Here is a 14,099-nt window from a genome sequence, read left to right on the forward strand (position 1 = left end):
TCTGTTATCGAGTAGCGCACACTCACGAAGAAATTATTTTCGTGACTCACGCTCGACATTTGGTTGGTTAATAACGTCTTTGTCATCAGTGTGACTCACGAATCCCGCGCGAGTCACGAAATTTTTGATTTTTTACATAAAAAATTAGAATGGATAAGGTCTCCCAATTAAAATTTAAATAAATAAAATATTATCGCGTTTAAATTAAGCAAATCTAACATAAAATTGGGGAAGATATGCATATAGATTATTTTTAGTCACCTCTTAAGAACTTGTACAGATTAGTCCATAGCAAATTCAACAATTGAGTAATCGAAAAGGGAATTTGAACAACTGAAAAGAAACGATATAGATCTCTTTACGCCGGATGAGTTTAGATTACATTTCAAAATTTTAGGAGTTTCCATACACCTCGAGATTGTTGTTCACATAACTCATTAAAAGTAGGCGTATCCAAAATTGCAGAAAAGTACACGCAAAGAAAAAAAACGTTTGGAAAACGTGTACCGAAAACGTTTTTCTTTTGTTAGAGTTTTTTGAATTGCTTCGAAAATTTTAAACTTTTATCACCAAAAAAATTCGTTTGTTACAAAGTTTTTATTTTTTCAATAAAAAAAGTTATTTTTGAAACAACAACAGAGTCCATTTCGTTTATATCAAACACTCTTCTTTTCTGACTTTTGGTCTTTAATAAAACACATTTTACAGTTCAAAATTTAATATAGTACAATGTAATGTTGAACATTTTTTTCGGAATCTTCCGAACATATGTAGAATGTATGTAAAAAAAAAAAAAAAAAAAAACTTTGGTCGGAGCAGGGATCGAACCCACGACCCTTGGCATGAGAGTCAGACGTAGCAACCACTGCTCCACGGTGCCAAACTAAATGTTTGTTTCTGTTAAATAAACTTTGTTTATTCGGTTCGTGGGCGCCGCAAGCTATGCTATATAAATATAACTTATATGGATATTTATCTCTTGATGACCATAACAGGTACATAGCTCAGTGGTTAGTGCGTTGGCTTACAAAGTGCATGGTCCGCGGTTCGATTCTCCGTCCAGGCGAAAGGTAAAAAAATTTTAAAAATTTATAAAATCGTATAATTTCTTCTACATTGTTTGTATTACAGAAAAAGGTGCTAAGAACTAAAAATCTTCGCGGAAGTGAGAAAGATGTGAGGGAAAATGCAATTAGCCAGAAAAAATTTTTTTTTGAGTTAGTCTTTATGAAATTGTTTTTACATCCTGGAAAAGAATAAACGTTTAACACAAAAAGTATATACTTTTCTTCCAAATACACTTCCTTACAGCGAAAAGCAAATAAGAAATGAACTTTGTTTGTCTAAAATTTCGTTTGGGAGGAAAGAATTATTTTTTTGCGTGTAGTTTTTTGCACATTTTGAAAAAATCGTAAACTCGAAAATATGCCTTTTGCCAATTTTCAAAGAGGCGAACATGGAAATGTCGACTTTTCAAAAAGAAGAAAACTTGAAATGTCAACTATTCCCAAGTCGAAATTCGACATTTTGATTCTGATTATAATATCTATGTGGGTGGCCCAATAAGTACTTAGTTTTACAGTCAAGAGCAATTGAGCTTCTGTGTCGCATCACTCTCGTAAATGTCTATTGTCAAATCTTGAAAATAATAAGGAAGGTAATCGAAATTGCGGGGTGGGACAAGAAAACTAGAGAGAGATTAATTTTTGAATAAAACTTTTTTAACATTTAAGGTGGGTATTAAGTTCGAGTTTTTTCACTAAAGTGAAAACTAAATCAGTAAAAAAAGGAATAAAATTATACATATATGTTGCAGATTTTATTATAACTTAATGGGGAATAGCCCAAAGTAAGTTTTCACAAAGTTTGTATTCCTTAAAATGGATTATTAAAGAAAAGTATTCGTGAAAAAATCATGTTTTTAGCGGCTAAACTCGAACTTAATACTCACCTTTAATTATGAATATTTCAACAAAAAGTAAGACATTCTATAAAAAAAACATACAAAACAAACAAAATGTGATGTTTTCATTGAATTTCACCTTTTCCTAATTCTACCTCAAAAACATTTATTGTTTTTTTTTTACTAATATCCTTGACATTGTTCACTGCGTTCAAAGCGGAATACTTCCTAGTGTTTGTTTTGCCTTAATAGATCGAAGACAAGGTCAATGCTTTAAAATGAGGATAAAATAAATACTACTACCCTGACATTAGTGGTTGTTAACCACTGAAAAGCAGGTGACTATGTGTCTAAATTGATGAGCGAACCTAAGTAGTGGTGACCTACAGTACCCACATTTCCTTAACATTAGAAGTGTTTTATTTTCGTATTAAATGCAATCGCCTGAAAGCATGCAATTGGGAATTTTTGAAGGAGAAAAATAGATTGGAAACTAAATTTATTATACCCTGCTCCACACTGTGGAACAGGGTATTATAAGTTAGTGCATATGTTTGCAACACCCAGAAGGAGACGAGATAGACACATGGTGTCTTTGGCAAAAATGCTCAGGGTGGGCTCTTGAGTCGATATAGCGATGTCCGTCTGTCCGTCTGTCCGTGAACACATTTTTGTCCGTGAACACATTTCGCAGTTTTAGTCCAATCGACTTGAAATTTGGCACAAGTATGTGTTTTGGCTCAGAATAGATCCCTATTGATTTTGGAAGAAATCGGTTCAGATTTAGATATAGCTCCCATATATATATTTCGCCCGATATAGACTTATATGGCCCCAGAAGCCAGAGTTTTACACCAATTTGGTTGAAATTTTGCACAGGGAGTAGAATTAGCATTGTAGCTATGCGTGCTAAATTTGGTTGAAATCGGTTCAGATTTAGATATAGCTCCCATATATATCTTTCGCCCGATATGGACTAATACGGTCCCAGAAGTCAAAGTTTTACCCCGATTTGGTTGAAATTTTGCACAGGGAGTAGAATTAACATTGTAGCTATGCGTGCCAAATTTGGTTGAAATCGGTTCAGATTTAGATATAGCTTTCGCCCGATTTACACTCATATGACCACAGAGGCCAATTTTTTGCTCCGATTTAGTTGAAATTTTGCACAGGGAGTAGAATTAGCATTGTAGCTATGTGTGCCAAATTTGGTTGAAATCGGTTCAGATTTAGATATAGCTCCAATATATAGCTTTCGGCCGATTTACACTCCCATGACCACAGAGGCCAATTTTTTGTTCCGATTTCGTTGAAATTTTGCACAGGGAGTAGAATTAGCATTGTAGCTATGCGTGCCAAATTTGGTTGAAATCGGTTCAGATTCAGATATAGCTCCCATATATATGTTTTTCAGATTTCGACAAAAATGGTCAAAATATCAACATTTTCCTTGTAAAAACGCATTTTCCTTGTAAAGTTGTAAAAATGACTCTAATTTTCCTAAACTTCTAATACATATATATCGAGCGATAAATCATAAATAAACTTTTGCGAAGTTTCCTTAAAATTGCTTCAGATTTAAATGTTTCCCATATTTTTTACTAAAACTGTGTTCCACCTTAGTGCATTAGCCGACTTAAATTTTGAGTCTATAGATTTTGTAGAAGTCTATCAAATTCTGTCCAGATCGAGTGATATTTAAATGTATGTATTTGTGACAAACATTTATATATAGCCCCCAACAAATTTGACGGATGTGATATGGTATCGAAAATGTAGATCTACAAAGTGGTGCAGGGTATAATATAGTCGCCCCCGCCCGACTTTAGACTTTCCTTACTTGTTTTTCTTTGGATTTGCAAATTTTATTATAACATTATAATAAGACATTTTGTGATGTGACGTAACTTTAAATATATTCAAAATATTTGTTTATTTAAAAACTCCCAAAGGTAGGCTATAGCAAATGTAAAAATGTCATACATCCTACAAATAGTCTCTATAAAATGAAAATGAAAATTACTTTTTAAAAAAATGTGCCTTTTATATTTTTCGCTACCAAAACCGAAAAATATTATTCAAGGAAAAAAATGAAAGGCAAGTGAAAGCGCAATTACAACGACATTTCCATTCTCACTATTATCGAATTACAAAAAGTTACATCAAGCTAAAACAATAGCGTTGTAAAATTCCAAAAAGAAAACATAATCATTAAATCCACTTAGGAATAACCACAGAAACCCTTAAAATGCCCAGTCACTAATTGAAGGTATAAAAGCAGGTGCTTACCATCATTTGACCGCATTTTTTGCAATACGTTTGACTTTAGAACATCACAAATACGAAACATAAAACATTAGAATCCGGGTGATTGTGAAATATTTTGTGTAAATTTTTTTATTAAAAAAAAAAAACTCAACTCCGACCGATATGGTGGTATCCGTTAAAGTTTACAAGAAGGCAACGCCTAATGGCAAAGTCACCTTCTATTTGGGTAGGCGTGACTTCATTGATCACTTGGATTACTGTGATCCCGTCGATGGTGTGGTTGTGGTAGATGATGAATATCTAAAGAGGCGTAAGGTATTTGGTCAATTGGTCACCACATATCGTTATGGCCGCGAAGAAGATGAGGTCATGGGAGTCAAATTCTCCAAGGAACTTATTCTGTGTCGTGAAGTGATTGTGCCCATGAACAACCCCAATATGGAAATGACCCCAGTACAGGAGAAATTGGTACGCAAGCTCGGTTCTAATGCCCATCCATTCACCTTTCATTTCCCCCCTAACTCACCCAGCTCGGTAACTCTACAACAAGAGGGTGATGACAATGGCAAACCCTTGGGTGTGGAGTATACAATTCGTGCCTATGTGGCCGATAACGAGGATGAGCGCCAACATAAACGCAGCATGGTCAGTTTGGTGATTAAGAAACTTCAATATGCTCCACCCACTCGTGGCCAACGCTTACCAAGTTCCTTGGTAAGCAAAGGCTTTACGTTTTCCAATGGCAAAATTAGTTTGGAGGTAACATTGGATCGTGAAATCTACTATCATGGTGAAAAGGTGGCAGCCACTGTACAAATCAATAATAGTTCCAAGAAATCTGTGAAAAATATTAAAGTCTTTGTGGTCCAACATACAGAGATCACAATGGTGAATGCTCAATTTAGCAAACATGTGGCTCAATTGGAAACCAAAGAAGGCTGTCCTATTACACCGGGTGCAAATCTAACAAAGACATTCTATTTGATCCCATTGGCATCGAATAATAAAGATCGTCATGGTAAGTTTTGCTAAATTACAGAAAATCATGGCATAATTTTAGGATCGTAAAATATATGAACATAATACAAGGTAGCAAAACGAAAACTTATATTAGCATAATTCTCAATAAAATGAATAGGGTTATAAAAGTAAAAACTATATAGGCGATAGATATTTGTTTAATTTTTGGTTTTGCCAATTTCTAACCACTAAAATATTTGCAGCATAATTAGAGGATCAAAAATTTAGGAATGTATTTGCCTAGCATTTTTACTTTTCATTAAAAATTTCCCAAAAACTATAGGTAATGGACATTGTACTGTGAGAAGTACGAGTCATCGAAAACTTTGTTGATATTTTACTTTCATATAACATAAATGTAATTCCTTAAAATAATTGTTGCATACCCTTCGGAGTCCAAAATATGAATATATTAAAGCATAGCTTATATAACTGATAGAAAGTAGAAGAAATTAAAAAAAAAACGAAATCTTAGAAATGACTTTACACCAATAATGATGAAACAGACGTAGATTACGTATTTGATAATTTTATAGAAAGTTCACGCAAAAAAATAATTCTTTCCTCCCAAACGAAATTTTAGACAAACAAAGTTCGTTTCTCATTTGCTTTTCCTTGAAAGGAAGTGTATTTGGAAGAAAAGTATATACTTTTTGTGATAAACGTTTATTCTTTTCCAGGATGTAAAATTCAAATTCATATAGACTAGGTTAGGTTAGGCTAGGTGGCAGCCCGATGTATCAGGCTCACTTAGACTATTCAGTCCATTGTGATACCACATTGGTGAACTTCTCTCTTATCATTGAGTGCTGCCCGATTCCATGTTAAGCTTAATGACAAGGGACCTCCTTTTTATAGCCGAATCCGAACGGCGTTCCACATTGCAGTGAAACCACTTAGAGAAACTTTGAAACCCTCAGAAATGTCACCAGTATTACTGAGGTGGGATAATCCACCGCTGAAAAAATTTTTGGTTTTCGGTCGAAGCAGGAATCGAACCCACGACCTTGTGTATGCAAGGCGGGCATTCTAACCATTGCACCACGGTGGCTTCATAAAGACTAACTCAAAAACATTTTTTTCTGGCTAATGACATTTTCCCTCACATCTTTCTCACTTCCACGAAGTTTTTTTAGTTCTTAGCACCTTTTTCTGTAACACAAACAATGTAGAAGAAATTCTACAATTTTATAAATTTTTAAAATTTTTTTTACCTTTCGCCTGGACGGAGAATGGAACCGCGGACCATGCAATTTGTAAGCCAACACACTATCCACTGAGCTATGTAGCCGTTATTGTCATCAATAGACAATTACCCATATAAGTTATATTTATATAGCATAGCTTACGGCGCCCACGAGCCGATTAAACAAAGTTTATTTAACAGAAAAATACATTTAGGTGGACACCGTGGAGCAGTGGTTGCAACGTCCGACTTGCATGCCAAGGGTCGTGGGTTCGATCCCTGCTTCTACCAAAGTTTTTTTTTACATATATTCCAGATATGGTCGGAAGATTCCGAAAAAAATGTTCAACATTACATTCTACTATATTAAATTTTTGCTATGAACTGTAAAATGTGTCTTATAAAGTCAGAAAAGAACAATGTTTGATATAAACGAAATGAACTGTGTTGTTGGTTCAATAATAACTTTTTTTATTGAAAAAATAAAAATTTTGTAAGAAACGAATTTTTTTTGGTGATAAAAGTGTATACTTTTCGAAGCAATTCAAAAAACTCTAACAAAAGAAAAACGTTTTCGGTACACGTTTTCCAATCGTTTTTGTTCTTTGCGTGTATTTATAGGAAAAAACTCCATCCGAAATTATATTTCAGAGAAACCATCTACAAAAGTTTTCATAAACAATCTTTTCCGATTTTTTTCTTATTCTCAATTCTAATTTTTTTAAAATTTAGTTTGTTATTTCATCTCAATATAAATTATCATATCACCATTATTTTATTTTTATATTGTTTTTTTTTCCTAAACCTAGGTATTGCTTTGGATGGTCATCTAAAGGATGAAGATGTTAATCTAGCCTCCTCGACTATGGTGCAAGAAGGCAAATCAACGGGTGATGCTTGCGGTATTGTGATCTCATATTCATTGCGTGTAAAACTTAATTGTGGAACATTGGGTGGAGAAATACAAACTGATGTACCCTTCAAGTTGGCGCAACCAGCTCCAGGTAAATTAAAAACAAAAATTTGAGAAGAATAATTCTCGTATGTAAATTTCATAAGAAATTAAATTGAATCATCTCACCCGGCCAGATCTCGCTAAACACTATGGAAATGTGTAGTGGCCAACACTGAAACATATATGTATAGTCAGGCTTGCGAGATGGGTATCTGACATTTTCTTTTCAGTAACTTAATAATGTCAATTCCCTTAATCGTCCTGTCCCAATAAGCTGGAATAAATATTGTAATAATTTCTACACTCATAGAAAAAAATCTGCTAAAAACAGCAGTCGATGTCTGCTGTTATATTTTTGTACTTCAGGGCCTAATGAACAACAATTTATAAAATATTTAGGTTATACATTTTTCGCCAAAGCATATTTAAGAACCAAAAGTAGTTTTTGGTATATTTTTGCCCTGTAATATACTTAGCTCCTAAATACGATCATAACAGCAAACATTTTGTTTGCTGTTATGCCTCAATTCGATAAATATTCAGATTTTTGGTTAAATACTATAGATATTCATAAAATATTGTTTTAATTATGTTTTAGCCAAAACATGTTTTAGTGTAATCGAGCTTAAAAAAATAGCAGGAAATGTTTGCTATTTCAGCAAACAGTGACTGCTGTCCCCTTTTCAGCAGACTTTTTGCTGTTTCAGCAGACTTTTCTGCTGTCCCTACTAACAAATTTCTTTGGGTGTAGTAAAAATTAATTGTACTGAATAATATTTATAATAAAATTTAAAGGGGGATTTAAACAAAAATAGAAGAAGACGTCATTTGATAAATAGTTCTATTCTTAATCCATATTGATTTACGAACGTTCTAAAAGCCTATGTGTGATTTTTATAACTTCTATCTCTCCGTTGTTTAAAGGTCATTTAATTAAAAAAAAAAGAAAATAACAAATTGATAGACCCAGGGACGGACTGGCTGTGAGGTGTTCTGAACCGATCAGTATTATAATGTGGTACAGATGAAATCTATTATAATCTATCTACATATTAATGTAGGGCTTGATATTCAACTTTAATTCCAATTTCCAATCGTGTAAAAAATCAATAAAAAAAATTCATTGCAACTAATTCATCCAATGTTAATATTCTCGTCAGCAATACTTTAAAAATGAATGTCTTATGTTTTTTTAGAATTTTATATAGAATTTTTTCCTGCTTTGACCCATACACATAATTTTTATTATGATTCAACCGATAAATGAATAATTGATTCAATTATTTTTTTTTAATTGAAATGTCTTCAGTCAACAAAATAATATTATCAATCACAATAGATTCAATTAAAAATTGTATTAATGTTGTTTGGAAATTCAATTAATTTTTCTAATTGATTATATTAAAAATTTATGGTAAATGATGTTGATTGCGATATTCAATAATTTTATTTTATATTATCAAAAACTTAACTATTTTCAACCACTTTCTTAACTGACTTACCGCAGTTTTCACATAGCTCCGCTAGTGCTACATACACTCAAAAAAAGTGAACCCCATAAAGGCAATTTCTATTCTATTTTAGTTCATGGAATTATTATATTTTCACTTTAATAATTTGTTAATGTACGTCCGTTAAGTGAACTACAAAAAGGAGGGAAAATGAAGCATAAAGATTTACTAAATTCGTGTCTCCCACAAATTAGTTCAGAATTTCTTAAATTTTGCAAATTTTACCAAAGGTAAAAGGCAGTTATGCTTTTTTGAACTCCAATTTTTTCCTTCAAACTTCGAAATGTTCTTTAACAAGTGAAAAATAATAATAATAATTTTCTAGAATTTATTGAAAAATATTTACTTATTTTTGTGAAATCCGCGCAACATTTGCGTTTTGAATACACTTTATTTAATATTTTCTAAAATTAACCATAATCTCACTTCCTGGTGGATTCACTGTTTTTATACCATGCGCCACACTGTGGAACAGGGTATTATAAGTTAGTGCATATGTTTGCAACACCCAGAAGGAGACGAGATAGACACATGGTGTCTTTGGCAAAAATGCTCAGGGTGGGCTCCTGAGTCGATATAGCGATGTCCGTCTGTCCGTCTGTCTGCGAACACATTTTTGTAATCAAAGTCTAGGTCGCAGTTTTAGTCCAATCGACTCCAAATTTGGCACAAGTATGTGTTTTGGCTCAGAATAGATCCCTATTGATTTTGGAAGAAATCGGTTCAGATTTAGATATAGCTCCCATATATATATTTCGCCCGATATGGACTTATATGGCCCCAGAAGCCAGAGTTTTATCCTAATTTACTTAAAATTTTGCACAAGAAGAACAATTAGTACTATAGTCAAGTGTGCCAAATTTTATTGAAATCGGTTCAGATTTAGATATAGCTCCCATATATATGTTTCCCCCGATATGGACTAATACGGTCCCAGAAGCCAGAGTTTTACCCCAATTTGGTTGAAATTTCGCACTAGGAGTACAATTGGTAGTGTAGTCAAGTGTGCCAAATTTTATTGAAATCGGTTCAGATTTAGATATAGCTCCCATATATACATTTCGCCCGATATGGACTTATATGGCCCCAGAAGCCAGAGTTTTACCCTAATTTGCTTAAAATTTTGCACAAGAAGAACAATTAGTACTATAATCAAGTGTGCCAAATTTTATTGAAATCGGTTCAGATTTAGATATAGCTCCCATATATATGTTTCCCCCGATATGGACTAATACGGTCCCAGAAGCCAGAGTTTTACCCCAATTTGGTTGAAACTTCGCACTAGGAGTATAATTAACACTGTTGCTATGCGTGCCAAATTTGGTTGAAATCGGTTCAGATTTAGATATAGCTCCCATATATAGCTTTCGCCCGATTTACATTCATATGACCACAGAGGCCAATTTTTTGCTCCGATTTAGTTGAAATTTTGCACAGGGAGTAGAATTAGCATTATAGCTATGCGTGCCAAATTTGGTTGAAATCGGTTCAGATTTAGATATAGCTGCCATATATAGCTTTTGCCCGATTTACACTCATTGAAATCGGTTCAGATTTAGATATAGCACCCATATATAGCTTTCGCCCGATTTACATTCATATGACCACAGAGGCCAATTTTTAACTCCGATTTAGTTGAAATTTTGCACAGGGAGTAGAATTAGCATTGCAGCTATGCGTGCCAAATTTGGTTGAAATCGGTTCAGATTTAGATATAGCTGCCATATATAGCTTTCGCCCGATTTACATTCATATGACCACAGAGGCCAATTTTTTGCTCCGATTTAGTTGAAATTTTGCACAGGGAGTAGAATTAGCATTATAGCTATGCGTGCCAAATTTGGTTCAAATCGGTTCAGATTTAGATATAGCTCCCATATATATGTTTTTCTGATTTCGACAAAAATACCAACATTTTCCTTGTAAAATCGCCACTGCTTAGTCGAAAAGTTGTAAAAATGACTCTAATTTTCCTAAACTTCTAATACATATATATCGAGCGATAAATCATAAATAAACTTTTGCGAAGTTTCCTTAAAATTTCTTCAGATTTAAATGTTTCCCATATTTTTTTACTAACATTGTGTTCCACCCTAGTGCATTAGCCGACTTAAATTTTGAGTCTATAGATTTTGTTGAAGTCCATCAAATTCTGTCCAGATCGAGTGATATTTAAATGTTTGTATTTGGTACAAACCTTTATATATAGCCCCCAACTCATTTGACGGATGTGATATGGTATCGAGAATTTAGATCTACAAAGTGGTGCAAAGTGTAATATAGTCGGCCCCGTCCGACTTTAGACTTTCCTTACTTGCTTGAGTGTAAGTTAACCGGAGACAACATCTTTGCATTTTTTTTTTTGTTTGTTTAACTGGTAGTTAAAGCCTAACGGAGCTACATGAAAATGACAGTTATTGTTTTTAGTTTAAAATTAAAATTGATTGTTATCGTTTTTTTTTTTATTACAAATTAAAAAAATCAATCATGTTTTTAACTGACTTAGTCTTCCGAGATTGATTAAAAAGTTAATTGTATCAATTAATTTTTAAATTGAAAAACTTTAAGAATCACAAGGAATATTTTTCTTTGAAAGAAATCAAAATTCTCGCTATTGTTAATAAAACTTTTCTTTTTCTCCTTTTTTTAGGAACCATTGAAAAGAAACGCTCGAATGCTATGAAGAAAATGAAATCCATTGAACAACATCGCAATGTCAAGGGTTACTATCAAGACGATGATGATAACATTGTCTTTGAGGACTTTGCCAAAATGCGTATGAATAATGCCGAAATGGTAGATCAATAAAAAAGACACCACATAGTTTTTGTTTTATATATGGGACAGTTGATATAATCCTTGAGGTCATCCTTTTTTAATTTTTTTTTTGTTTATTTGTTGATATATTTTTTTTTTCAAACACTTTGTATTAATAAATAATGTTAACGAAAACCAACACATTCACATATAATATTAACAACAATACAATATATGATAAACAATTAAGGGTAATATTTGCTTCTCAGATTCAATTTGTTTAAGAAAGCAAGAAGTATGTTGCGGCACTTTTTATTAATTAAAAATATATTTATATTAAAAAAAAAACATATTTAAGAAACCACTCTGTCTATTGAAAACAATCTCATATTCTGATATTATATTATGTATGAACCAATTTAAATGAAAAATTAAATTACAAAAAGAAAAAAATAAAAGTATAACGAAAAGTTATTACAAGCAGAAAGAAAAACACTGATCACTTTTGTTTTAATCACTTCCAAGGGAATTTGAGATAACAAAAAATCCAACTCACCAATTTTGAATTTTAAAAATGAGATAAATATTTAGAATATTTATTTTTGTTATTATTTATTATTATTTTTTTTTCACAAAAACAAAATTTTAATGAAAAAATTTTATTATGTTTTCTTTAAGAAAATTCGTTTGTGCTGTGTATGCGTTTGCTTTCAACTTCAGAAGTTGAATGTTACACTTATACGGTTATCTAATGTTTAAATGTTCTTCTTGAGAAGACTTAATGTTATCCTTTAAGAAATCCTTATTTAAGGGTTGAGGGTTAAGTCTATGCCAGCATACATTTCAAATCATCCCCCTTTTATTTAGGGAAGTTTCAGCCAATCACATATCAGAATTTGGTTTCCAATTAAACCACCCAAGGATTTCATGCAAAAAACAAAAAGAAAAAAAAAAAATTGCCAAGACCATCCTGTTTTCTGTTTGTGGGATTGTATGTGTATTTGTGTGTATGTTTAGGAAACTAGATCTTATGGTTGATTTATGCAACTGGTGGATATGCCAATCCCGATACACACACAACTATGATTCTTTGTATGTGTATTCTATTTAAAAATGTCGTTATATTATATTTAATCATCTGCCAAAGTTTTTACGCATATATGAAATAATATTATACGTGGTTGACCTTGAATATTTGCTTCTAGATTCCTATACTGAACTTTATTTGACCGTTAAACATTTCTCTTGTATTACAATTTTAATTATGCATTGTTCTGGTTATAAATGGGTGAACCATTTTATTTGTTTGTGTAACATTTATTATTCCTACATTTCAACAGGATCTTATTATAATGGACAGAGGATAACAAATACGAAAAATTTAACGGATTCCAGTTGAATAGAATTGTTGGGTGACCCGATGATTTCAGTTGTTTTTAATATGGAAGTCTATTCAAACGAAATTGTTAGAGTGCAAATGAAATATATAAAAAGTAGCTGTCTTTACCAAGGACTTTTGGCAAAAATGTGTGTAGGTAATCAAAATTTCAGAATCCATTAAACTTTGCTTGAAGTTTGTCAAAAATGATGTTGCTACCACGGTTGCCACAGTTGGTGGAATTCTACCAAAAATGGTAGATTTTTTACTGTGATGTACAGTGTTACCATTGAAATTTTTGAAGTCGCATACTCAACAAAACGTCGCACAAAAAGTCGCATAATGATAAAACAAAGTTGCATACATTTGTGAAGTCTTTTTATTGCAAAAAATATTCTATAAATCAACACAAAAACAGTAAAGGAACAGTCCCTTTAACATAAAGAGATATTTTAGCAACATATTGTATCATAAAATCCAGTAAAACGTAAACTTGCAATTACTGCCGTAGCCAGGATTTTAATCAACTTAAAAAAAATATTTCAACTTAAAAAAAATATTCACATAATCTCATGTGTAGAAAATTTTATTTATGCATAGGTATGTATACAATATTTTTATACCCTCCACCATAGGATGGGGGGTATATTAACTTTGTCATTCCGTTTGTAACACATCGAAATATTGCTCTAAGACCCCATAAAGTATATATATATATTCTGGGTCGTGGTGAAATTCTGAGTCGATCTGAGCATGTCCGTCCGTCCGTCCGTCTGTTGAAATCACGCTAACTTCCGAACGAAACAAGCTATCGACTTGAAACTTGGCACAAGTAGTTGTTATTGATGTAGGTCGGATGGTATTGCAAATGGGCCATATCGGTCCACTTTTACGTATAGCCCCCATATAAACGGACCCCCAAATTTGGCTTGCGAGGCCTCTAAGAGAAGCAAATTTCATCCGATCCGGCTGAAATTTCGTACATGGTGTTAATATATGGTCTCTAACAACCATGCAAAAATTGGTCCACATCGGTCAATAATTATATATAGCCCCCATATAAACCGATCCCCCGATTTGGTTTGCGAGGCCTCTAAGTGAAGCAAATTTCATCCAATACG

General features: G+C 32.8%; 1 protein-coding gene across 1 annotated transcript; it reads left to right on the forward strand.

Moving 5' to 3' along the window:
* The first annotated feature begins 4,199 nt into the window (after nt 1-4,199).
* On the forward strand, nt 4,200-12,099 carry Arr2 (arrestin 2). The gene is made up of 3 exons (XM_075305184.1): nt 4,200-5,189; nt 7,187-7,381; nt 11,494-12,099. Exons 1-3 carry the CDS (start codon nt 4,334-4,336, stop codon nt 11,649-11,651), a joined length of 1,209 nt encoding a protein of 402 aa, XP_075161299.1. The 5' UTR covers nt 4,200-4,333; the 3' UTR covers nt 11,652-12,099.
* The last annotated feature ends 2,000 nt before the right edge of the window (nt 12,100-14,099 follow it).

This window comes from Haematobia irritans, chromosome 4 (genome assembly GCF_050003625.1).
Source record: "Haematobia irritans isolate KBUSLIRL chromosome 4, ASM5000362v1, whole genome shotgun sequence".
In the NCBI taxonomy this organism is placed as follows: Eukaryota; Metazoa; Arthropoda; class Insecta; order Diptera; family Muscidae; genus Haematobia; species Haematobia irritans.